This window comes from Telmatherina bonti, assembly GCF_933228915.1.
Source record: "Telmatherina bonti genome assembly, chromosome: 1".
NCBI classification, from domain to species: Eukaryota; Metazoa; Chordata; class Actinopteri; order Atheriniformes; family Telmatherinidae; genus Telmatherina; species Telmatherina bonti.
In genome coordinates this window covers 41,936,459-41,963,279 of record NC_136619.1, presented here as the reverse complement: position 1 = coordinate 41,963,279, position 26,821 = coordinate 41,936,459, and the positions used below count along the sequence as shown (strand labels likewise).

General features: G+C 42.2%; 1 protein-coding gene across 1 annotated transcript in view; it reads left to right on the top strand.

Moving 5' to 3' along the window:
- LOC306758213 (serine/threonine-protein kinase BRSK2-like) overlaps positions 1-26,821 on the top strand; it is a gene marked incomplete at both ends in the record, with an annotated part of 156,758 nt that overhangs the window by 70,245 nt on the left and 59,692 nt on the right. The window contains one exon of the mRNA XM_079243453.1: positions 14,367-14,461. Within this exon, the coding sequence (XP_079099579.1) occupies positions 14,367-14,461 (95 nt within the window). The remainder of the gene's footprint in view (positions 1-14,366; positions 14,462-26,821) is intronic.

Sequence of the window (26,821 nt, the reverse complement as noted above, 5' to 3'; positions counted from 1 at the left end):
GTGGGTGGATGGATGGATGGGTGGGTGGATGGGTGGGTGGGTGCATGGATGGATGGGTGGGTGCATGGATGGATGGATGGATGTATGGGTGGGTGGATGGATGGATGGATGGATGGGTGGATGGATGGGTGGGTGGATGGGTGGGTGGATGGATGGATGTATGGGTGGGTGGATGGATGGATGGATGGGTGGGTGAATGGGTTGATGGATGGATGGGTGGGTGGATGGGCGGATGGATGGATGGGTGGGTGAATGGGTTGATGGATGGATGGGTGGGTGGATGGATGGATGGGTTGATGGATGGATGAATGGGTGGGTGGGTGGGTGGGTGGATGGATGGGTGGATGGATGGATGGATGGATGATGGATGGATAATTATATACCTTTTATTATGAAATTACAGATTAACTTTTGCTCCTTTGCTCACTGGCATATTTACAATTCAAACTGAAATATTGATTAAAGTGCATCTTTAGCTAAACTTTATAATGATGACGATGATGATGATGATGATATTCCAGTAAAATCACATGTACATGTGGTTTTGGAAGGTTTTCTGTGATCCACATGTTAAAAACATGTAATCTACATGTCTAAATTGTGATCACATAAAATTGTTACAAAATAATGTTTACACACCTGTACTACTACTACTAATACTACTACTACTATTAATAATAATAATGTAGTTATTTTATGAACTGAAATTTCTTGCCTGATCAGTGAAGTTTCCTTCCACACACTGACCGACTCATTCCTACAGTTTAAATATACATCATGACTGCATATTTTATATTTATTCACCAATATTTATTCCCCTTAAATAATAATTATCTTGCGTCCTTGTCATTTTTCTTTCCCTTCAGTACATCTTTTAATTCTGAAAATGTGCCAGAGATAAAGACATGTTTAATAAAACCTATAAAACAAGTCTTGAATAAATAGTAAAATAAGATAATAAGTAATTAAAACTGAATCAAATAAATGTGGTGAAATTAATTAAAATATTTTTCCAGCGTTTATAGCCATACTGATCCATGTTGGTGCAGAAGCCTTGGCTTGTTTCCTCATCGTGTCTTCCTACATCACAGCCCGAACGCTGCATGGAACCTTTAACTCTTCCTCCGCCTCTGGAGGCTTGACCTGTTTTCTTGGCCTTCCTCGCCTTCCTCTCCTCCCCCTCCCTTTTTTATGAAAGAATGGAAAGAAAACAGGAGGAGGTTTTATTAATCACCTCATTAATGGAGAAAGGAGAGCTGGTTTTGTCAAAATATGGAGGAAGAGGGATGGAGGGAAGGATCATAGTCAATATATTCAATGGGACTCATGTTGTCTGGGGAGCTGAGGGGGTGGGAGAGGTGGTGGAGGAGGGGGAGCTAACCTTGACACAGATATCCTCAGAACTGGATGCATGCGGCTGTTTTATATGTGGATCAGTTTTTTCTTTCTTTGATCTTGGAATAAAAAACAACCTGAATTTATCTTAATTAAAGCGTAAACAGATGGAAGCTGATTGGATGTTGGAGCTGAATGCTTCCATCATCTGTTGCCAGGTAGATTTTGTCCCTGAATTAACCGCTGCTTTCTTCTTCTCTGTTCTCTCCTCATGCTCGCCGCTGATTGGCCGACTGCTTCCACCTCTCAAAATGCTGATTTGACAACAGGTAAGCAGTTTTCATGTCTTTGTGTTTAATACCTAAACAGTAACAATAAATATCAGGTTATAAAATGGAAAAGTTAATATTAGTTATACATTTGCTTTACTAGCAGGTTTACTGGAAACCTCATTTTCTTCTGTGTGGTCAGTGTGACAGGACTTCACAGGATCCAGATATTTAAGTTAAATGAGATTATATAAACTCATCAGGCACTTTATCAGGTCCACCTTCTAGTATCAGTTTTTACAAGTTTTTCAGGTTTTAGTACCCCTTTTTCCTCCATAACTTCCTTCATTCTTGATGTAAAAGATTCAACAAGATAGAAAAAGTTCCTCAGAGATTTTAAGACATGTTGTGAAGCATCACAGTTGCTGCAGAACCCACAGGGAGAATCTCCCTCCCACCTCATCATGATGAGAATCTCCCTCCCACCTCATCATGATAAGAATCTCCCGTACATCCTCATCACCATCAGAATCTCCCGGTGTGGTCCTCTGCTGCTAGAGACCATCTGCTTTCAGGCTGGACATGTTGTGTGTTCAGGGAGATCTTGGTTGGAACCAGTGCTGTTTGGACTTCTTGTTGCCTTTCTATCATCTCCAACCAGTCTTCTTATTGAGGTTTTGAAATCAGTCAGAGCTCACAGGCCTGAAACATTTCAGAGATGTTGCAGTGGGAACGCCTTCACTGTGGTCCTGAATTTTTTCTGCACGTCGGGCCTGAATGTGTCAAAGCAGTTCAGGATCCTCTAACAACCAACATGGTTGTGTGTAGGGCTAGGTGATATGATAATAGATATCGTTTGGACAATAGAAAATATCTATTGGTTCATATGAGGCTGTATCGTTTACGCCACTATAAGGTGCTTTACTGCAGTATTTTACATCAAGATACGCTTTCCGACATGCATGCTGCTAAATATAAACATGGAGGAAGACGATAGCAGACGTGTTTCAGAGGATAATTCACTAAAAGATGACCAGCCAACCCAAACTGATGAGCTTGTTCCTAAAAGAGGGGAAATTTTAGTCGCATGGATGTGGTTTGGATATAAAAAAGACCAACGTGGAACCGACAACAGACTAGCTCACAGTCCCAACAACGGACTCCGACGCAACTAACTCATTTTATACCATGGTCTGGGTGAATACTCTATTCTGATTGGTTGCAGGGTGTCCGTTAAAAAGTGATTATGAACACCAGTTAAAAAAAGTTCTGTCAAATGGCCGAATAATTCTAAATGATTGCGCTGGCTCAAAGGCCAGTTGGTAACCGTGGCAATAGAAATGTTAGCACCAAACGGACAAAACAGAAAGAATATCTGAAGGACTATGTCAAAGAGCGGCCCATGGTTACTAATGAATGTATCTGATCTGCCAGTTTTTAAGTTATTTTATCTTTTCAGGTTAATTTAAACCATCGGTTGAACAATAACCAGAGCAGAAAAGGGAGAAAGTAAAAAAAATCTCCCAATCCCTCCCCATTTCACTACTGTATTATGTTCAAGTTCAAGATCGTTAGTTGAAATCAGTCACTGCAGATAAAATATCCATTATATTGTTTCAACCGTATTAAATAATATTTAATCAGTTAGTTTGTGATGAAGTTCCAGATCTCTCAGAGGGACAGAGCGACTCTGACGTCACCCTGCAGCGGTGCAGCGGACCCTGTGTGTGTTTCTCTGCATTAATGCTCCAGCGGTTACTCCAATTTCACAGCCATCTTCAAGAATTAAAAAGGCCCGTGCTGTTCGCATTTAGATTTTTCCACGGCCGAATTTTGCTTATGCTATTATAGAAACCAACCATTGCGCATCCTCCCCGATTTCCTTCATATTGTGAAAAAATCTGCATTTTCAGAAAATCACCATATTTTCATTGGAATCCGTTAAAAGGAGGGGGCGGCACTTCCGTTCAACACTCTTATCTTTCAGGCTTGATCACCTGACGGCGCGCCATGCGCACTCACTCACTCACATTTATACACACTGAGCTCCCTGCACCACACAGTTACACACATCCTGCAACACCTTCATATTTCCCCCATCATCTGAGATTTGGGCGGTGACCTTGGTGACTCCAAAACAAGAGACATTAAATAGTTCGCTAAACTGCTTCTTGTTAAAAACATGATTTTAACAGTAAAAACAACCCTATAAAATAAATAAATTAAAAATAATCATAAAAAAAAACAACATTACTGATTGATCTGATATTATATCCTTTGTGAGTGACCGTGGTGTAAGCGGGATAATGCCCTCTGAGGTGTCCATTATCAGAAATTAATGGACAACACGGAGGTGAAGCGTCGGACAGTTCATAATAAATTCCAGACGCAAACGCTGCAGCAGGCTTTTACCCGTCAAAGGAGATCACTGCTGCCGTTGCCAAGCACATCTGACACATAACCGATGACTGACACAACATTACACAAACAATTTTATAATGTTATGTATATTGTTATAGCCGTGTTTCTCAAATCCAGTCCTCAGGCCCCCCCTCCCTACATGTTTTATAGGCAACCCTACCTTAACACACCTGAATGAAATAAAGGCTCATTAACAGGCTGCAAAGAACTCGATGAGGAAGTTCAATCGTCTGTCTCGGGTGCTTTGGAGGAGGATCATGTCTAAAACAGGCAGGGCAGGGGGGACTGATGACTGGAACTGAGAAACACTGCATTATGGGACATAACATGATAGCTCATTCATTCAGTTTAGGGATATGAGATTTCAGCCCTAGTTGTGTGTGATATATTATATTCAACATTAGATATGAACTTGCCCTTCGTGAGAAATATCCTATAAAACTTGCATCTTTTCAAACTCAGTACTTTTTACTGAAGTGGAGCTGCAGTGTGGGCAGCTGATCGGCGTTCAATGCTTAATTCATGGTATGAAATCAATGTTCAGGACCGTTTCTGTATGATCTCATTAGCCTGGGTTGGCGGCTCATGACGGCGTGTCCAGCAGGCCTCGGTGCCGCTGCGGCAGCTCACCTTTCAGCTTCACCGGCAAACCCCAAGCAGCAGTTAATCAATGGTGCAGAACATGCGGGACGCTTAGTTCACATGTTTGGTTGCAACAAAGAAGGTTGGCATCAAAGAACTGACACCAAGGTGGGCAATTACAGGCCGACATGAGGAAAAATCAATATGTTTTTAGCTGATATGAAGCCAGGAAAATTAATAACCTATTGATTCTCGTGCTTGTTCTGTTTGTGTGCACTGCGAGGAGGAACGTGATGTCCTGCAGGTCTGTAATAAGATGCAAATAGGTCGGAGCTCATCAGTCTAGTCGGACAGATACGGATGGCTGTCAAGAGTCAGGAAGCCCTGCTGAGCTCCACACAGGCCGCATGATGATGAAGTATCTTCCTCACTTCATCCTTTATCGCCCCGCCATCAGCTGCCATGCTTTCCCCTGATGATGTTGTTAACTTTAATCAGGATAATAACTGAGGAGGTGATTTAGAGATGCCACAGGTCTGTGATGAATCATCTCAGGAGCAGATTAATGATGTGATGTGGATGATGGGTTTCACGTTCAGCTTTGTATTCTGGCTGCGCGACCGGGTTTGTGTTGGAGTCGCCGTGCAGCACACAGACACTTTACAGTGTGCTTCACACCGACTGGAAAGAAAAGTCATTCTTGTCAAATATTTTTATGATCATCCACAGCAAATATGTCGGAAAAGGATTTTTTATACACACGTTTATATAAATATAAATTCCTTTCTGAGACATCGGATTTGAAGAAGCCGTTGTCTGCATCAGAGGAACCATTTAAGCTTCAAACAGTCCATGTTAGCATCATGGTCGACCCCACCAGTTATAACGAGAGATGGGTTTGTGAGAGTTGATAAAGAATCCTGTGTTGTGCAGGGACGTCTTCAGACATCGACGCCTGAAAATGGAGGAAAAATAACGATGCAGGAAAATTTCTCCAGTAAGTGCGTCCTTCACTCAACCGGCAGTAACTCAAAAAGTAAAATTAAATTTGATCTTATTGGATAAAAAAAGAAACAATTCCTGTAAATTTCAGAAACTTTTGGTTTCCTTAAATAACAGAATGATCCAGAAGCAAGACGTCAGTTTCTGTTGGGGCTGCTCGATTATGACAAAATTTACAATCATCAAGTTATTTAACACAACTATCCAGTATTTCTAAACAGCGCTGCGCGTCGTGGTGTTCTAGACTCCGTGTCGTGCATTATAACCGTCTAATGGACGGTTCCAGTTGTTTAATCTGCTTTTACCGCTTTTATAGGAACTATTTTGCGTTGGCCTGGATGTACGTATTATACCAAACAACCGCTGTCAGGCTGCAGCGCGTTTCTCTCATTCACCTGTTAAAAGACGGCTGATCTGAACCAGCTGGTCAACGCGTTGCTATGGTAACGCCCCGTAACGGAGGGATATTACAGTGTTTAACTGGCCGAACTACGTATAGGAAAATAATGCAGCCGGTTGTCACTGACAATGGTATAAACTATGTTTAGGTGAACTTCCACAACCTACTGCAGTTATTCTACATGGACCTGCAGCCGGAGCCGACTGAGACTGGCCGCCTGGGAGTGCTTTAGGACGGGAGAGGCTCCCGCTGCTCCTTCCTGACAGTAACTGCAGAACAATATGTGCCTTCAAGTCAGTCACCTAAACACCAGAAAAGTCTCTAATAACTCCAGTAAAAGCTGCTAGATTTGTCGCTTTTAACAAAAAAAGTCTCCAGATTTAGCGAGAAAGTCTCCAAGTTGGCAACAGTGTCTGAATGAAAGCAAAGCGGCTGTGGGAGGAGTTTACAGCACAGCGCTGCAACGCCAGAGACGCTCGATTAGCAGCTGAAGACAGCAGGAGAGGAAACTGCAGAGAGAAATAATCACATCCTTTTATTTTTATCATTGTTGGAAACCCAGATCGTACTGAGATTAAAATCCGATGAATCACCCAGGTCTAGTTTCTGTTTCAGATATTTGACAGAAAAGCTGTTTTCAAAACCAGCAAATATGAAATAATGTGCGTCGTGGTTTATAGACGTCTGCTGCAGAGTTTCCACATTTCTGCTTCTCTTTGTTTCGCCAGCGTATTAAATCTGTCACCGATGAGTTCACACTGACCGACAAACGCTGGGTCATCTCACACTTCTGCAGCATCCGGTGTGACGCTGTGTCCATGTAACACCGCCTCGGTGGGATTAATACATGGAGGTGTGGTGCATGTGTGTGACTGCTGAAGGTCACCGAGCAACATGTTAACGCTAATCTCACTAGACTGCAGCGGTTTTCCTTCTTTAAGGTGTGCAGAAGGACAGAAGATGATCATCGGGGTTACACGTGCAGATTTGTCTCGCCGTGGGAGAAGATGGCGTCTTTTTCAGTTGTTTCCATCCAGCAGCGTTGGGAACAACTTCCTGGATTTGTCCTGCAGAGACGCAACAACGTCCATCCAGCAGCGAGAAATGTGAAAGATAACAGATTAACCAGGAGGTTGTGCATGACGGAGCGGCCAGAACTCACTCAGACCGCTCGAGTTATGTTGAAAGCCAGCTGGACTTCTGAGTGTTTTCTGAAGGCGCTTCGCTTTCCAGTTGCATCCTAAAGGAGCCGTTTTTCTCCACCTTCCACCATCCTTTCATCCTGATTGGGAGGATTTTCTGTAACGTTTTTCCACTTTTCGCCCAAAAGTCTGTTTAGATTCTGCTTAGTTTACCTCCTCCGTTCTTTCCAGATTTTCTTGGCAGCGGCAGCGTATTAAGGACAAGAAGAAGAGCAGTAAAAGCCCATTTATCCCCCTTACGAATGTGAATGGAGCTGACTATCATCATTTCTGAGGTCTCTTAGCAACATGGTAGTGATGGTGGTGAAGAGGTGATAAATAATGGTGGATTTACCATCTAGAGTCTCTGAATGAACACTAACATGTTGTGTCTGGATTGTAATCCAGCTGCAGGGTCACATGTCCAGCACAATTACACACTGCTGGTCCTGAGACGCTGATGATGAGGATGATGATGGTTATGGTAATGATGATGATGACATAACTGATCATAGGGTGTAGTGGAGTTTAGAGGTAAAGGACTTACAGATGTCCCGTATTTTTTTTATTTTCCCAGAATAAATTAGCCTTTTGAAGCCACTTTTGCAGGTTCTAAGGGTTGAAAAGGATCATGTTCTCCTCGGCTCTGTTCTCGAAACTCTACCTGCTGGAAGCATTAAATAATTTACAAAAACACTCTCAACCTCCCCCCTGAGCCTTCTTCCTCAGCCTTCCTCCTAAGCCTTTCTCCTCAGCCTTCATGTTCAGGCTTCCTGCTCAGCCTTCATCCTCAGCCTTCCCCCTCAGCCTTCCTCCTCAGCCTTCATCCTCAGCCTTCCCCCTCAGCCTTCCTCCTCAGCCTTCCTCCTCAACCTTCATCTTCAACCTCCCCCCTGAGCCTTCTTCCTCAGCCTTCCTCCTAAGCCTTTCTCCTCAGCCTTCATGTTCAGGCTTCCTGCTCAGCCATTCTCCTCAACCTTCATCTTCAGCCTTCCTCCTCAGCCTTCATCCTCAGCCTTCCCCCTCAGCCTTCCTGCTCAGCCTTCCTCCTCAACCTTCATCTTCAACCTTCCTCCTGAGCCTTCATCTTCAGCCTTCCTGCTCAGCCTTTCTCCTCAGCCTTCCTCCTCAACCTTCATCTTCAACCTTCCTCCTGAGCCTTCATCTTCAGCCTTCCTGCTCAGCCTTTCTCCTCAGCCTTCATCTTCAACCTTCATCTTCAACCTTCCTCCTCAGCCTTCATCTTCAGCCTTTCTCCTCAGCCTTCATCTTCAGCCTTTCTCCTCAGCCTTCATCTTCAGCCTTTCTCCTCAGCCTTCATCTTCAACCTTCATCTTCAACCTTCCTCCTCAGCCTTCATCTTCAGCCTTCCTGCTCAGCCTTCATCTTCAGCCTTTCTCCGCAGCCTTCATCTTCAGCCTTTCTCCTCAGCCTTCATCTTCAGCCTTTCTCCTCAGCCTTCATCTTCAGCCTTTCTCCTCAGCCTTCATCTTCAGCCTTCCTGCTCAGCCTTCATCTTCAACCTTCCTGCTCAGCCTTCTTCCTCAGCCTTTCTCCTCAGCCTTCATCTTCAGCCTTCCTCCTCAGCCTTCATTTCAACCTTCCTGCTCAGCCTTCTTCCTCAGCCTTTCTGCTCAGCCTTCCTCCTTAGCCTTCTTCCTCAGCCTTCCTCCTCAGCCTTCATTCTGAGCCTTCCTACTCTTTAGCCTTCCTCCTGAGCCTTTTTCCTCAGCCTTCCTTCGGAGCCTCTTCCTGCTCAGCCTTCTTGCTCAGCCTTCATCTTCAGCCTTCCTCCTCAGCCTTCATCTTCAGCCTTCCTCCTGAACCTTCTTCCTCAGCCTTCCTGCTCAGCCTTCCTTCTGAGTCTTCCTCCTCAGCCTCCATCTTCAGCCTTCATCTTCAGCTTCCCTCCTCACCCTTGCTGCACCTTGTCGTCGTCGAGTTGACTCTCAGTCATGATGTTTCAGAGACCAGCCGGAAGAAACCGCTGGTCTGCTGGTCCACATATCAGGTTCGTAGATCATGTTGGTAGTTTTCTGTTTAATGAAGTGGAACATTTGCTTGTTTGGAAGTGGAATAGATGGACGCATGATGGAGCAGTTCTTTAACTCAACCGTCGGCATTACAGCATCGTCTCCAGTATTTATTTAATTTGAGAGAGTGATTGCGTTCATTCACAGTGGTTATTTTCCCATTAATCCCGTCTTATTAGGTCCTTCCAGCAGGCTGCATAAATTCATTCAATCTTCTCGGGGCGCCTGCGGTCAGAGCGCCAACATGATTATCAACTAGTTCCAATTAGAAAACATAATAGGAACAATCTTTAATCCCCAAAGGATGTAAAATCATTGAGTTTCCTGATTTAATGTTTGCAGAAGAAGATTTTTCAGAAATTTATAAATATTTCTCCCTAATTTGTAAAAATATATAGTTTATATTATATTATTTATAGTAGTTACCTAAAAGCATCACTTGCTGTTGCCATGGTGACTACACCATTTACAATGAAGACAAAACACCTCAATCTAAACCAAACTGCTTTGTTTATTCGTGGCCTCTCAGAACGAAGCAGCACGCTGCTCTCTGATTGGTCAGTGCTCATTGCAGTGCATGCTGGGATTTGGTGTCATGCTCGCTGCAGTGCAGCCTAAACGTATCTGATGTAAAGCGGTCTGAAACCTGTTCTGCTTTTAATAAATCCGACGTGAGGATTGATGAGAAGCGTTTAGACTCAGAGTCCCAACAGTCTCAGCCTGCAGAGTTCAGAGGTCCTGGAGATATCGATCTGATTAGGACAGAGAATTGATCTGATTAAACCAGAAAAATCAATCGGCCCTTATCGTTGAGGCTGCCCTCCACTACCTTTACATGTTAATTTAATTCCCGTTTCTGAATCTCAGTGTCGCTGTAATTTATCATGTTTCTGGTTTGATCCATATGAATCAGTTTTATCTCCTTTTTTCTATTTTTACACATTTAAAGTGCTTCATGTTTGTTTATTTGTGTTTGTTATGATTTAACACATCACCTTGTGACGTCAACACGTTGTTTGTTTTCTGTCCTAAGAATAATTAATACTTGTAAATGACACATTCGAAAACAGTAATGAGTTTTGTTATAGACGTTAGACATGAGTAGAGAAAAACCTTTAATGGTTTAAAGCATCAACTTTAACTTCCAGTAAGAGAAGTAAAAAACCTGCTTCATCATCGGTTAGCTTTGCAGAGAACAAAGTGTTCCTGGACGGTGATGCGTTGCGGTGAAGTCGGGTTTCAGCCTCATCCAAACATGTTTACCGTGATGTTATGATGTGGCTCTCAGGCGGTTCCTGCTCTGTGGATCAGCAGAACGGTTCTTCTGAAGATGAACTGGGAACCAGCAGTATCCGGTTGATGCTGTTGCTTGGCACTGTTAGTTAACCGTTGTTATGACAACTGCAACTAATGAGATACAACAGCGTGTTTGTCTGCACCGGCGTCTTGCAGGCCTGCTGATGCTCATGCTGTTGATCAGGTCTGGTTGGTTGGCCGCTCGCTTCATCTGTGTTTCTCACTGGAGCAGCTTGCCACCACTGGTCACCGGCTGCCTGAAAGCAAGATTATGGATGCAAGCAGCTGAAAGAGTTTCAGGGTGGCCGGGCTCTCTGTTGATAAGGTGATCCGCTCGGTCATCCAGGAGGAGCTCTGAGTAGAGCCACCGCTCCTCCACATCCAGAGGACCCAGATGAGGGGGCTCAGGTGTCTGGTCAGGATTCCACCTGTACGCCTCCTAGTGAGGTGTTCTGAGGTGTTCTGATGACCCAGGTAACGCTGGAGAGACTGTGGATGTTGGTTGGCATTTCAACACCTTATGTCCCCCCGGAGGAGCTGAGAGAAGTAGCCAAAGAGAGGGAAGCCTTGGCCTTTCTGCTCGCGACACAGCCCTCTGTATCCACCTCTGACTCCACCCCCACCTCCCCCACAACCCCGCCTCTGAACCCCTACTCTGATAAATGGTTTAATATAGATGGATGGACTTTCAAATCAATCCACACGACGTTCACTGCCATCTCAAACTGCTTCATGTTATATTTTAGCTGAGATCATGATGAACTGAACACATTTTGTTGTACCGTTAATGTAATAAATACACCTTTAGGCTCCGCCCCTCATCTTACAGATGAATATTTATCTTCTAGTAGCCGTTTGTTGTTTTTTTTTCTTTTGCCTGTCACGTCCACGAAACTCAACTACGCACACAGAAAGTTGTTCCAAACAGAAAATGTCAGAGCTGTCAGGGACTCGTCCTCGCTGAAAAACGAGACGGGGAGACGCTAAGTAAATGTAGCTTGATGTGGAAATGTCAGGGATTATTACTTTGAGGCCGAGTTTGGAGCTTTGTGGTGATTGTAATAAGTGCGCAGCACAGTGAAAAATGTCAGACATAAAGGAGTTTTAATGGTTTGCCTCGGAAACCTAAAGCCCATCTGGTGCGACAGGAGCTCACATTTAGGTGTCAGAGGAGTAATTATGAAGGAAGGAAAAGTGCAGAAGATTATGAGATCACAAATGTGCTTTGTTGTGGAAATACGTCAGCAGTGCAGCCCTCGCTGGGCCACGTAGCTGCAACATGCACCGGAAACGTGAAAAACTGGCCCACACTAATCCGTCATGAGGCTCAGGATTTCTGTCCCTGCTAACGTCACAAACTTCCTCATTTAGGGGTTTTTTTACAGGATGTTAATTCATGTGTTTGTTTACATTTCATACAAAACGACTTCATTGGAATTCAGGTTGTAATTGTGATGAAGAGTGTTTAATCACAGCGGCTTCCACCGATTTCCATTTTCTCATGTAGCAGCAGGAAGCGAACTATCTGTATGTCACACGCACAAGATGCTTTACATAAAACATTAAAAGCCTTACAGATGGTGCAAAGAAATCACCCAAAAGTGGTAAAATGCAGCAACGAATGGAAAAACGTCACAATAAAATCATAAATAAAAATAATTAAAAGTGAGATAAGTTTAAGGCGCATGTGAAAAGACGAGTTTTAAACCTGGATTTAAAGTGTCGGCATTAGTCTGGCAGTTTGAGATAAAATAAAGATGAAATCTTTCCTGGATGACGCTTCGGTGGACCCCTGATGTCACATAACGCCACCTTTCCGCGGGTGTCTGATTCTGCCATCTGACACCACTTCATGCTCTGGATTGAAAACAGGTTTCCTTTGAGTCACTTTTAAGGACCTTTAAAGCCTCTGCAGGTTTTCTGCTCTTTTCCTCGTGATGATGAGGCGTCGGATTCGTCTCAGATCAATGATTCCTGACAAACGTCACCCAGAATGCAATTTCATTTTCTAACTGGTGCCATGAAAGAGCCCCCAGGCTGCCGTACTGGTCTGGAAACCCCGCTGCTTGTTCCCCCGTGAGCCCCCACCGGGGAAATCACCTTTCAAATAGCGATACTCATCTTCTGTGAAATATACATGCAGCGTGAGGTAATGAAGAGGTGCATATGCGCAGTGGCATTTGGGCTTCCGCTGCAGACCTTCAGTACAAAGTGAGACGCTCTCCCAGGTGTCAGAGCTTTGATAGAGATGAATGAAGCCATTGTGTTTGCGTTAAGATAACCATATTGCATGTTGACATTTCTGTTACGCTGCGAGAGTCGCGTCAGGTGAGCTCTCAGAGGTGCACAATGAAAAGCAGACCTGGGAGGCGGATGGCACAAGTCGGTTACATTTCATTTATCGAGTCAATCCAACAAGGAAGGTCGGATTTATTTTAGACAAGTGAAACCAGAAATGCTTCAGTGAGGTTGGCTCGGATGTACAGCAGTCCCATAAGGATTTAAAAATACACTTTATGTCTGAAACATGGCGGCGAGCTCCCAGTCAGGACGGAAATACAGTTACATCAGATAATGCAATGCCTTTAATGTTTTTGTTCAGTTTTTAAATTAATTCTCAGTCATTTCGTTCTGAAGGCTGTTGGCCGCTATCTTGTCTCTGAAGAAGCCTCTGGCTGAACATGTTCTGGTTTTGTTTCCTCACCTGTTGTGTTAGCAGAGATGCTAACAAGTTGTGTTTAGCAAGTCAGGTCAAGGCGATCCCAGGTCCAGTTCTTACGCATCACGTTCAGTCCTACAACGGTGGGTAGCGGTGTACATGAGAAGCAGCAGTTAGCTTGTTATGCTTCCTGTCACATTTCGCTTCATTACACATGATTAGAGTCAAAGGGTCCAAACCCTAACCCTGCGTCGGTGCATCAGAAGAATCTTAATCTCTAAATAACTGGGAGATGAGACGGATTCTCTTTTGCAATATTTTTTACTTTTGGGCAGGTTTGGACCATTTTTTAAATACAGCTAGCAGCTAGCTGAATATCTCTTACTGCTAGGGGTGGGAAAAATCTAATAAAAACTTGAATATTGGAATTTTTTGCTTTTTTTTGTTTAAAAAAACAACTTTTTTTTTCTTTTTTTTGAATAAATACACATAATCCATTATAACATTTTTGTCATTTTTATTGTTTTCATTATAGCAGCAGAATGATGTCAAGAAAAATGACGAGCAAAACAAGTTTTGTACATGTCTTTTGTTTTTAGTCTACAGAAATCAGCAATATAGAGTAATCGTGAGAATTGGCACCCAAAAAAATCTAATGGAATTGAATCGGGGTGAAAGCGTATTGTCACAGCCCTACTTTTGCCTGTTTTGTTGAACACATTACTGCCACCAAGCGGTGGGAGGCTGCAATGCAACGGAGCTTCTCATGGAGGATTGTCATATTTTTAGTGTCTTCTACTGATAAGTTTTGTCCGTTGTGGCCCACAGGTGAAACATTAAGTCTCTAGGTGACACGAAAGGCCCAAGCATCATCCGAAACCAGTTTACGGAACATCATCTGAGATTATCATGAATTTCTCTGCTTCAGAAGTTTTTATATGATGCTAAAGGTTTTTCATAAACATCAACTTCTCAGATCTCCTGTCGATGAAACAGCATGTAATTCTCAGAATCTAAAGTATGATGTTGAGATTTTATTCAGCGGTCAGTAACTGTTCACGTCTCTGGGAAACAACACAAAGTCCTGAAACAAGAAGCTTTAACGACATTAAGTCCAATATACCACTCAGTTCAGACTGGTTTTCTGCACACGTAATAACACGAGTGATTTTATGTCTGTTGTTTCAGGTCTGGTGAAGCTGGGCGTCCACTGCGTCACCTGTCAGAAAGTTGCCATAAAGATTGTAAACAGAGAAAAACTCAGCGAGTCTGTTCTCATGAAGGTAAGAGCATCGTTTCTGTCTGTTGATGAACTTTTCATTGGAGTAAGAATTATTAATTAAGTAAAAGTCACATGAAAAAGATCCAAACCGGTAGATTTTCTTTCAGATTACTCCGCATGTGTCTTGCTTTAGAACTGAATGAAGAAAAAAGAGATGAATTTTAAGCAGCAAAACAGTTTGAATGTAAAACTCTTTATTTTGTTTTTAATGGGATTTTCTGACATGTTTTCATTTCTTCCCGTGTTGACTAAGTAAAAGTAAAAATAAAAAGGCGAAAATAGATCACTTCAACTTTTTTACTGAAGTAAAAGTAGAATGTTTTGAATATGCTGAAGTAGTAAAAGTACTGAGTGGATGTATTGGCTACTGTGCTGGAAGGTTGTTCCTGCTGCGTGACGCGGTTCGGACTCTGTGAATCAGAATGAACTCTTCTTTTAGAGGCAACCTGCGGAGTTAAAATCCATTAAAGTAATAAAGAACTTCAGAATCGGTACCAGTTCACCTGTTTTTAATGATCACGTAAATCCAGTCAGGGTCAAACAGGATTTATTTTATGATAATGAGCATCAGACTAAACATTAACCTGCTTTATACTTGTTTACTGACGAAGAAAATAAAAGAAACTTCATACACTTTTTCATTTGAATGATTTTATCATTTTGTCGATGTTTCTGCCGGGAAAAATAGTTCCTCTGTCAGCAGAAGTTAAAAGTCGCAACATGCTGGATGGAAATGACCGGAAATTTCTGTTACACTAAATGAACCGACTACTTTGTAAAAGACATGAAAGGTCCGAATCAGAAGCTGATCGCAGTGATCAGTAATGTAGATACTGATTGGTTTCAATCATTTAAAACAAGACAAACAATAAAACCTGTGATATGATCGTAACATGTAACGTAACATGACGAGCAGAAAGCAGACATGTCTGCTGTAAAAGTACCTACAGCTAAATGTTCTTCAGATTCTTCTCGCAAGCATATTATTATTGATTCCATGTGATCAACATGTGAAAAACATGTAAATCAAATGTAGTATATGCATATATATGTATATATGTATATATATATATGTATGTATATATATGTATGTATATATATATATATATATATATATATATATATATATATATATATATATATATGTATATATATATATATATATATATATATATATATATATATATATGTATACATATACATATACATATATATGTATATGTATATACATATATATATATATATATATATATATATATATATATATATATATATGTATATACATATACATATATATGTATATATATATATATACATACACATACACATTTATATATATATATATATATATATATATATATATATATATATGTATATACATATACATATATATGTATATATATATATATATATATATATATATATATATATATATATATATATAAATGTGTATGTGTATGTATATATATATATATACATATATATGTATATGTATATGTATACATATATATATATATATATATATATATATATATATATATATATATATATATATATATATATATATATATGTATACATATACATATACATATATATGTATATGTATATACATATATATATATATATATATATATATATATATATATATATATATATGTATATACATATACATATATATGTATATATATATATATACATACACATACACATTTATATATATATATATATATATATATATATATATATATATATATATATATATGTATATACATATACATATATATGTATATATATATATATACATACACATACACATTTATATATATATATATATATATATATATATGTATATACATATATATATATATATGTATATACATATACATATATATGTATATATATATATATATACATACACATACACATTTATATATATATATATATATATATATATATGATATAGCTCAGAGTCAGACAGGACAAAGTAGCAGGCCAGTATGGGAGGGAGTTGAGGAAACAGGAGCAAAAGAGAGAAGCGTCCGCCTTCGCTGAGAGAAGGATTGGAAAATGTGCGTATATACATGTGCAGAATATGTGAATCACATGGTTTACTTGTGGTTCACATGTGTTTCACATGTATACATATGCTTATGTACATGTACAGAACATGTGAATCACATATAAACCACGTTTTAAGTACATACGGTTCATATGTGAACCGTGTGCGATCTTCACGCTCTGCATGTTGTTCACATGTGAATGACATATAAATAACATGTGAACTACATGTGCTTCCTGTGTGGATCAGATGAAAATGTTCCAGACAAACACGTGATTAAAATGTGTACATGTGAATCAGACGTGTTTTCCGTCTCTGTATGTTTCCAGTAACGTGTGAAAGCAGGAAACAGTTTCCATCCATCAGTTTTACTTTTTCCAGAGTAGCCGTGTGCGTGAACACGCGTGTTGTCCGCCCACCGGAGGCAGGAATAGAGCAGAGAGTGATGCAGCGTGGAGCTGTCACCGTGTCACCCACACGTTCTGCCGGGACCGCGGTTCAGCTCGGAGCAGGTGCTCGGGCTGGCGCCGCGGACAGGCTGCTGCTCTTCATCACTCTTATTATTGTCCCCGCTCCACCTCCCGCCTCCGCTGTGAGCAACAGGTGGACGCCGCTCAGTCTGAGGGCGGATGAGTCACACGTAACGCGCGATGGCTTCCACTGAGGGTGACTCACAGTCAGCGGTCACTTTATTTAGTTGCTGTGTGTGAAACATGTTCAATACTTTCTTCGGATCCAGTTCAGTTGTTCCTGTTAAGTTTTACTTTTTCAAAGTCAGTTTAGTCAACCTGCTTTGTCATCGCCTAACCGACATGCGGATGTCTCCGTGGCGAGCTCGCGGCGGGAAGTCCAGGTTTAACAAACAGCGCCGGTCCTGCAGGTTTTAGATGTTTCCCTGAAATGTTAAATGTTCTGCACCAGCCTCTCCGGACACGTTGACAGCAGCTTTTCCATTCTAACCGGAACTGTTGACTCGGGAAGTCGCTGTGTTTTGGGCGTGTGTGAACTGGAAACAGAACTCTGATTCGGATCGAAGAAGCGCCTCGGTCTCGGTCTGTTCTGAGAAGAGCCGACTACGACGACACCCTCTAATGATTCAGTTCTCTGTGGAAGGAATCGGTTCTTCTGGTTCACTATAAAGAATCAGTTCCAAGAGCCGGCTCGTTCATAAGCGACATGAGAATGATAGGACGGTCCTCTCGATCTTTCCTTACAGAACCAACCAGAACCGGATCATTAGCTGTATGGATCGTGACGACGTGGGTTCGCATGTTTTGCAGGAAACAGCTCCATGAGGAATTTTCTGATCGATTCCAGCCTCGTTTCCCAGATTTGCTCTGAAATGAACTGATTCAGGGCTGGTTTGTCAGCATCAGCTGCACTTTTCTGCCTTTTTGTGTCTCACACACACATATACACACACACTGGCGTGTAAGAGCCTTGTGTTTTCTATTTAAATGGACATTTTTGCATCATAAGAGTCGATTTATTGAACACCAATCGCCTCAGCTACATGGTGTGCAGCCGGACAGGAAGACTGGACCAGCGAGCTGAAGAAGTTTTCACATCGCATCTCTTTGCTGCCGCTGGAGGTCATGTGACCAGGCCATTTGCTGCCGCTGGAGGTCATGTGACCAGGCCATTTGCTGCCGCTGGAGGTCATGTGACCAGGCCATTTGCTGCCGCTGGAGGTCATGTGACCAGGCCATTTGCTGCCGCTGGAGGTCATGTGACCAGGCCATTTGCTGCCGCTGGAGGTCATGTGACCAGGCCATTTGCTGCTGCAGACTTAACCGTCCTTCCATCCTAACAAGCAGAGACGGGAACACTGCGACCGCCTCCGTCCTCAGCCGATGCCGGCAGCTAATTGGTTGTTCACACTGATGTTCCTATGAGTGTTTCATCGTGGAGTGCTGTAACGTCTAACGAACGCTGCCAAAATGACTCCACTGGCGGTTTGAAGGCTGAAACACATCAGCGCCTTGCAGAGGTCAGACAAGGCGAGCTGGATGCTGATTGGCTGCTGGCTCTGATTCCAGCAGGATTATAAATGTGGACGGAAAGTGAAGGCAGCGTTTCTCTGCCGTCTCTGATGGAATCGTCCTGAAAACACGCCGCTTTTTACCCCAAACATCTTCAACATCAGAAAAAGATTAAAACATTTCCACCACCATCAGAATCTACCTGGAAGTTATCAGATAATTACAGAAATAATCTGATATGATGCCTCTACGTGCTCGTCAGAAATGCAGTGTGTCATATTTTCAGTCTGTTATAAGTTGGTATAATATGGTATTAATTTACGCTGCAGGTTAACACTCACACTTCAACCAGTTTGGTTATTTGGACGAGACGATGCGAGTTAATAAACACTTAATGAGATTTTACATCAGCCGAATGAAATACTTTATTCATCCAACATAAATAATATCAATAAATGATGTTATTTTATAATATTATAAGCATAAGTTGCTCCACCTCCTGGAGGAGCTGAAGGTGGGATGTGAGCTGGGAGACCCCGGTGGTCCGATCCTCAACTACAGAAGCTAGCTCTCTAAAGAGAAGAGCCAAAGTGGGAAGTCTGGGCTTCCCTGCTAAGGCTGCTGCACCTGTAAGACGACCTGGATCCGTGGAAGAAAGTTTATGGATAGAATAAAGATTCAATTCAATTCAGTTTTATTTGTATAGCGCCACTTAAAAATGTTGTCCCAGGACACTTTCCATACACATCATTTCAAGCCAATTCATACATATCCTATAACGGAAACCAACTGATTGCATCGAGTCATGACTTCGATCCAGTCCTCCATCCTGAGCTGCACGCGGCGACAGTGGGAAGGAAAAAACTCCCCTTTAACAGGAAGAAAACCTCCGGCAGAACCCGGCTCAGGGAGGGCAGCCATCTGCCTCGACTGGTTGGGGTGGAGACGACAGGAAAGACAGATCAACATGTACAACTGCACTTATTCAGGACGACCTGCAGAAAAAAGGAGAAATAAGTTAGAGACGGCAATACTGACATATATTTATACTTTAATATATTAGAGAAATAGAGCGAGGTACTTCTAAGTGCATCAGGTAACATCCCCACTGCTACATAAGTAATGGATGGCTAGACTACCCATAACTATAAGAGCAACGAGCAGAACCTGGACAGTTGGGTCCCGTACATGCAGACTCCAACTCAGGAGATGCTCATATCCTAACTATAAGAATCATGGAAAAGGAAGGTTTTCAGCTCCATCTTAAAGGTGTGGAGGGAGTCTGCCTCCCGAACCCACGGTGGGAGCTGGTTCCATAAGAGAGGAGCCTGATAGCTAAAGGCCCTTCCTCCCATAGTACTCTTAGAGACTCTGGGAACCACCAGTAAACCTGCAGTCTGAGAGCCAAGTGCTCTATTTGGAATGTATGGAACTATAAGATGAGTAGTGAATGATAATTATTTTTCTCTTTCTGAGAATCTGCATTGCCATGATCTCCTCTATCGCCATGTTGAAACAGAAACAAGCTGTGAACTTCTACACCCTCCAGTGCCCGGGTTCCCGTCCTGGAGTTCCTGGAGATCCAAAGCGGTCCTCAAGAGCCCAGATGGTCCCTGAGGCTTCACCAGCTCAGAGCCAGTTGGACTTAAGTTCAGGACATGTCCACACAGAGACAAGCTGAGGTGCACTTGGTTACGTTTTTTGGAGTTTTAGGATCCTGAAAACACTTTTAATGTCTGAGGAGATAAGCAGATAATTTCACCTTTATTTTGAAGGAAAAGATAAAGTAGGGCTGTATGCTGGTAGCTTTGCTTTTATCAGCCTGAATCCATCCCTCAAGATGAGCAGCCGCGAATGAAAGCATCGGAATGGAGGCGTGATGGGGAGTCTTCAGGGAACTAGGCTGGGACCACTGGTCTGGTGGTTGTGTTGTCTTGCAGCCATCCCAGCATAAAGGAAGCAACGTGTCGGCAGGGATGTTTGGCAGCGTTGGACACAGACATACATAAATCCATCTCAGAATATCACATTTGGTTTTAGTCTTTTCCAGACCTGAGTAATGTGTGGTCTTAATGCACAGCAGCGTGTTCTTATTGGCACAAATCCACCAGCTGTGAAGCACGGTGGCGGCGGGATGATGGTCTGGGCTCGCTCTGCAGCTACAGGATATCTGGAGTAAAATGTGAGTCTGACAGCGAGGCTGAACTCCCTTCATTCCTGCTGCTCGAGGAGCTTCCAGAAGCTGCAGGTGACTCGTGTTTACCATAGACCGTTTATAAAAGATGGACGGAGCCTCGGTGACGTCACCCGTAGGTTTCTGAGGAGCTGAATTGAAGCTCTGTGGGCGATTCCTACCATCACCATCTTAGCAGGGGCATGCGCGTCGTCTCGCCCAGAAAATACAAATATGGGCAAAGAGGTGGAGCTGAGAGGGGGGCTGTGAGCGTCATGGTGGATGATTGACATCGAGCGAACTCCGAGCTTTCTGTAGCTAAAAGCTAACCGAGCTAACCCGGAGATAACAGGAGCTAACCAGCTAACAGAGGTAAGAAGGCTAAAGCTAAGTCATGTTGTTAACCGGCTAAAAACCGCGGTTGTTCTTCGTTCTTCTGACTTGAAGCGGAAGATTGGCAACCTGTCAATCAAAAGGACACGCCCCTAAATATGCCGAACTTCAAGATTAAATTACTTTTAAACGGGCGAGTTAGAAAAAAATTCAACCCCCCACAGTTGTCATGAAGGTAAACCTGACCTATTAAACCTAAAATGGATTTTTGTATCAGGCTGTAAACATATTTATTCCTGATGTGAAGTTGGTCTTTTTAACATGGGAGTCTATGGGGATTTGCTCTGTTTTGCAGCCCCTAGTGGATGAAGGGGGAACTGCAGTTTTATGCACTTCTGCATAGGCTTCACTTTTAACCGCCGGAGGTTTCGGCTTGCGTTTTACTGACACAATGGAGCATCATTAATTCACAACGTTTTCCTACGTAGTCTGGTGCAAAACTTACCGTCAGTTTCTTCACTTCCGTTAGTCAGATAATCACCGACCGTTAACGGAGGCGACGATGGCGACACATTCGTCTTTTCCTCCTTTTTGTCCGTCTGCCGACATGCTGCTGTTTTCTCCTCCGTCTGTCTGGGGGGGGTGGGGGTGTATCCCAGCAGCTTTCCTTAATCTTTACTGCCTGCACTTTATTTTAGAAGAAGCTGGCGCCTTGTTGTCATGGCAACAGGCAGCTTTTTAAAAATGATTTTTGCCCAGATTTCTGGCCATTGCAGTTTCATGCCATGAAGTCCGACCAGCTCACTGAGAACACGTGGAACCATGAAACCTGGAAGGAGACGGGACTGAAGGGACTGCATGTTTAAAACATCAGCGCCGCGATGCCGCGCCTCCTGCGCCACGCCGCCCCGCGCCTCCTGCGCCACTTGGCATTTTCAGGAGAGCCCATTTTGTTCCATTTTGTTTGACATTTTGAGACGTGCTGCAGGTTCTCTGTTTTCCTCTTTCCCTCCTTCTTTTCGCTGCTTTCATCCCAAACTTCATGAAGCGTTGGATGTATTCTGACGAGGCTTTTGCATATGAATGTCTCTTTTGTTCAGCGTACAAGACACATTTACATTTCCCTTGTTCATTGTTACAGACAGAATCTCCGGCTGGAATAACTCCAAACATTTCCATATAAATACATTTTGTTTTCTTTGTCTGCGCAGATCTTCATCCGTCACCAAAACAGTTTACATCCATCCTCATCATTTGTTTCCACCACCTTCAGCTTCTTCTTCTTTATACTTCTTAAAACAACTTCTTTACTTTTAATCCAGACTCAGTTTGAATCAGGAGAAACTTATTTGTCGTTTTACTCTTTATTCTGTCTGCCAGCTTCAAAGTTTAGAAGATCCAGAAACTCAGCTCAAAGCTTGTAATCAACTATTAACTATTAAAAATTTAATTTAATTTAATTTAATTTAATTAAACAGCAAAAACGGTTAAAAACTTTTGAAAATGCATTTTAAAATAAAATTTAATTCAGTTTAGTTTTAGTAAATATAATTAAATAAATTAACTAAATATAAGTGATTATATTTATTATGTATTATATAATTAATAATATGTAATTAATTAAAAATTAATAATATATAATTAATCAAATAAAATTAGACTAAAAAATTAGACTAAATTGTAGATAAGAGCAACAATCATGATGATATTCTATTCTATTGTCATTTAGCAGACACTTTTATCCAAACCTACTTACATACACACTCATAGCCCGACAGGTACAGCGGGGGTAAATTGGGGTTCAGTGTCTTGCTCAAGGACACTTCGGCACATAGGAGAAGCCTGGAATCGAACTCCCAACTTTCCAGTTACAAGTCAACTGTTTTTCCTCCAGACAACCATATTGATAAAAAAAAAAAAAGAAAAATAACAATCAATAAAAACATTTAATAGAACAGAAAAGTTGAAAATGTCTTTCAGAACCAAACAAAACACACTGAAAATGTTTATTTAAGATTTTTAATTATTTAAGATAAACAGGAATAACATAAAAATAATATTACACTTAATTCACCTTGATAAACAACATAATTTTACAAAAAAAAGTTTAGGTTTTTGGATTAATTCAGAAAATTCTTCTACAGAGTAGAACAGGATCAGAAAGACAAAAAGAGTCCTAACATGCCGAAACATTTTCATCTTTACTTTTTCTACTTCTCCTTCATCCGTTTAGTTTTTCATGTTTACGTCAGACTTTCTGTCGAGTCTTCAATCTTTAAAATATGCAAATTGTTTTAGTTCAAAGATGTGCTGAGCCCATGTTAGAAAACATTTTGTGTTCCAGTTACTCGACATGTTTCACTCTGGATCAAAGGGTTTTTAAAATTAGCCTTTTAAATGTTTCTCTCAGGTGAATTCAACACACAAACACGATTTCCAGACCAGTTAGCTGTAATTAACCTTGTCTACGAGGCCTCATTTCCCCGTGTATTGATGCAGACGCCCGTGTTGCGAGGAAATGCCGTGCGAGTCGTCGTCCGGCGAACAAGCTGGAGGTTTGTGTTGCTGTAAAGTTTCAGCCTCCGTCTGCTACATGTGCGACTGCATGTGACATGAGAAACCTGGCATTAAGGAGATCAGCAGCTAACAAGCACCGCCGCTGTCCTCCAAACGTCTTCCAGCTTTTATATACTGGTCTGTTCCTCCTCTGTCCTCGCATGTGATTGGCTGCATGGTATGCTAACAATAGTCCCGCCCCTGGCTGTATGTCCACAGCAGGAATCTGAATATTTAACCAGCTTCCTGCTTCCTGGGAGAAACACTGCTGTTTCAGGAGAAACAAACTGGGGAAAGCTTTTAATCTCCAGCAGGTCACTTCGCGTTTTAGCTTTAACTTTTCAGTCCTCATATGATCTTCAGACAAGTTCCTTCAGTTTATTTCCAAGACGTTCAAATTTAGGTCTTATTCACACAAAGTTTACATGCAAAACTCCTGATTTAAAAGTTGCATTTGCAGCAAAGTGGAGTAAAAACTACGGCAGGCTACGGCGCAGACGGAAGCTGCAAATGGGACTGGAAAGGATGTAATGTGCATGCCAGGCCTGTAGGGGGCGACAAACCAGTGCAGTGACATCCTCAGCAGCCGCTTGTACAGAGGTCCGCTGCTCATCTAGCACAGCCTTTCCCAAACCGGCCGTCATGTCAGGGGCGTCGCAGACCAGTGCAACTAAATAAAGTTTGTGTTTTACTGTCAGCATTGTCGTGTAAACGCAACCTGGAAGATGATTTAACAGCAGATGAAGACGCTGCTTAGGGGAAAAAACAACCTCTGGAACAAGATGAGGTCTCATGAAAACATGGTAAAGTAGCGTGTTGGGAGCAGATTTCCATCCAGGTGTGTTACAGTCTGGTTAAAGGTCTGCAGGTGACTCAACAGAGCAGCTGAACGCACCGTTTTAGCAGAACAGGGTTATATGGAATCAGATTTATTTCAGAATCTCCAAGCAAAACTTTCTAAAACTCAAGTAAAATAAATGATCTCAAAATCAAAAATGATCAATCATCATGAAAACGATTCGGCTTTTATTTGGTTAAATTTAGTAGTTTTGTTTGCAGTTTCCTCTTCTGCTTTCTCTCTTCTCACTATTTTAGTTGCGCTTCACAGTCTTTGGTTTTGATTCTTGATTGTTTGGTTTAATTTCTGACACAAAGCTTTAATGGGCGGGCTCTTTCAGGGGCACATTCCGATTGGCTGGTGAGTTTTTGAGTGACACAGCTTTTAGTTTTAACCAATCTGATTAAAAAGTTTTGTTTGGAGATTCTGAAACCAATCTGATTCCATATTATTAAAGCTGATAAAGGAACGTTTCTGCTGTTTATCAGCGGCTTGTTGACGTCGTCTGCTCTTCTGACTGACACTCGGCTGCTGGAACAGATGACAGATGAGTGAAAGGACACTGATTGCGAAGAGAGCATCTGCCCTTTTCCTGTGATTCACCGCTGACCTCAGTCCACGCACATTCTCGCTCGTCAGCCGGCTCGCCGTATGATTGCTGGAAATGAATTCTGTCTGATGCAGTCGCACAGCGAGGAGGCTGCGGAGGTTGCCGGCTTCGTCTCGCTCGTCATCAGTGGTCTGGATGGAGAAAAACTGGCGAGCTGCCCGTTTGTCAGCCAGCAGGGAGGCGAAACGTCTCCTCCTCCTCCCTTCCTTTCCTTCGTTTCTCCCTTCCTCCATCTCCTCGCTCATCCCAAACGCTGAAGCAGCAGGAGTCTCACTGCTGCTTCTCTGGTCCTCCTCTTTATTTGCTCCTCCTAAAAGTGTTTGTGCTGCAAAACTTCTACAACCTCGTCACTTCATCTGAACGATACGCTGCGGGGCCTCAGTTAGAAAGCGGATCGATTCATGGTGCCGTTTCCAAACATTTCCGCTTCAGACTGGATTCTTTTGGCATTTTGCTCCCAAACATCAGTTTAGATCTGCACATGAATAGATCTGCACATCAACAGATCTGCACATGAATAGATCTGCACATGAATAGATCTGCACATGAATAGATCTGCACATCAACAGATCTGCTCATCAACAGATCTGCTCATCAACAGATCTGCACATCAACAGATCTGCACATCAATAGATCTGCACATCAACAGATCTGCTCATGAATAGATCTGCACATCAACAGATCTGCACATGAATAGATCTGCACATGAATAGATCTGCACATCAACAGATCTGCTCATCAACAGATCTGCACATCAACAGATCTGCACATCAATAGATCTGCACATCAACAGATCTGCTCATGAATAGATCTGCACATCAACAGATCTGCTCATGAACAGATCTGCACATGAACAGATCTGCACATGAATAGATCTGCACATCAACAGATCTGCTCATGAACAGATCTGCACATCAACAGATCTGCACATCAACAGATCTGCACATGAATAGATCTGCACATGAACAGATCTGCACATGAACAGATCTGCACATCAACAGATCTGCACATGAACAGATCTGCACATGAACAGATCTGCACATGAATAGATCTGCACATCAACAGATCTGCACATCAACAGATCTGCACATCAACAGATCTGCTCATGAATAGATCTGCTCATGAATAGATCTGCACATCAACAGATCTGCTCATGAACAGATCTGCTCATGAATAGATCTGCACATGAATAGATCTGCACATGAATAGATCTGCACATGAATAGATCTGCACATGAACAGATCTGCTCATGAACAGATCTGCACATGAACAGATCTGCACATGAACAGATCTGCACATCAACAGATCTGCTCATGAATAGATCTGCTCATGAATAGATCTGCACATGAATAGATCTGCACATCAACAGATCTGCTCATCAACAGATCTGCTCATGAATAGATCTGCACATCAACAGATCTGCACATCAACAGATCTGCTCATGAACAGATCTGCACATGAATAGATCTGCACATGAATAGATCTGCACATCAACAGATCTGCACATCAACAGATCTGCTCATGAACAGATCTGCACATGAACAGATCTGCACATGAATAGATCTGCACATGAACAGATCTGCACATGAATAGATCTGCACATGAATAGATCTGCACATGAATAGATCTGCACATCAACAGATCTGCTCATGAACAGATCTGCACATGAACAGATCTGCACATGAATAGATCTGCACATGAATAGATCTGCACATCAACAGATCTGCTCATCAACAGATCTGCTCATGAACAGATCTGCACATGAACAGATCTGCACATGAATAGATCTGCACATGAATAGATCTGCAC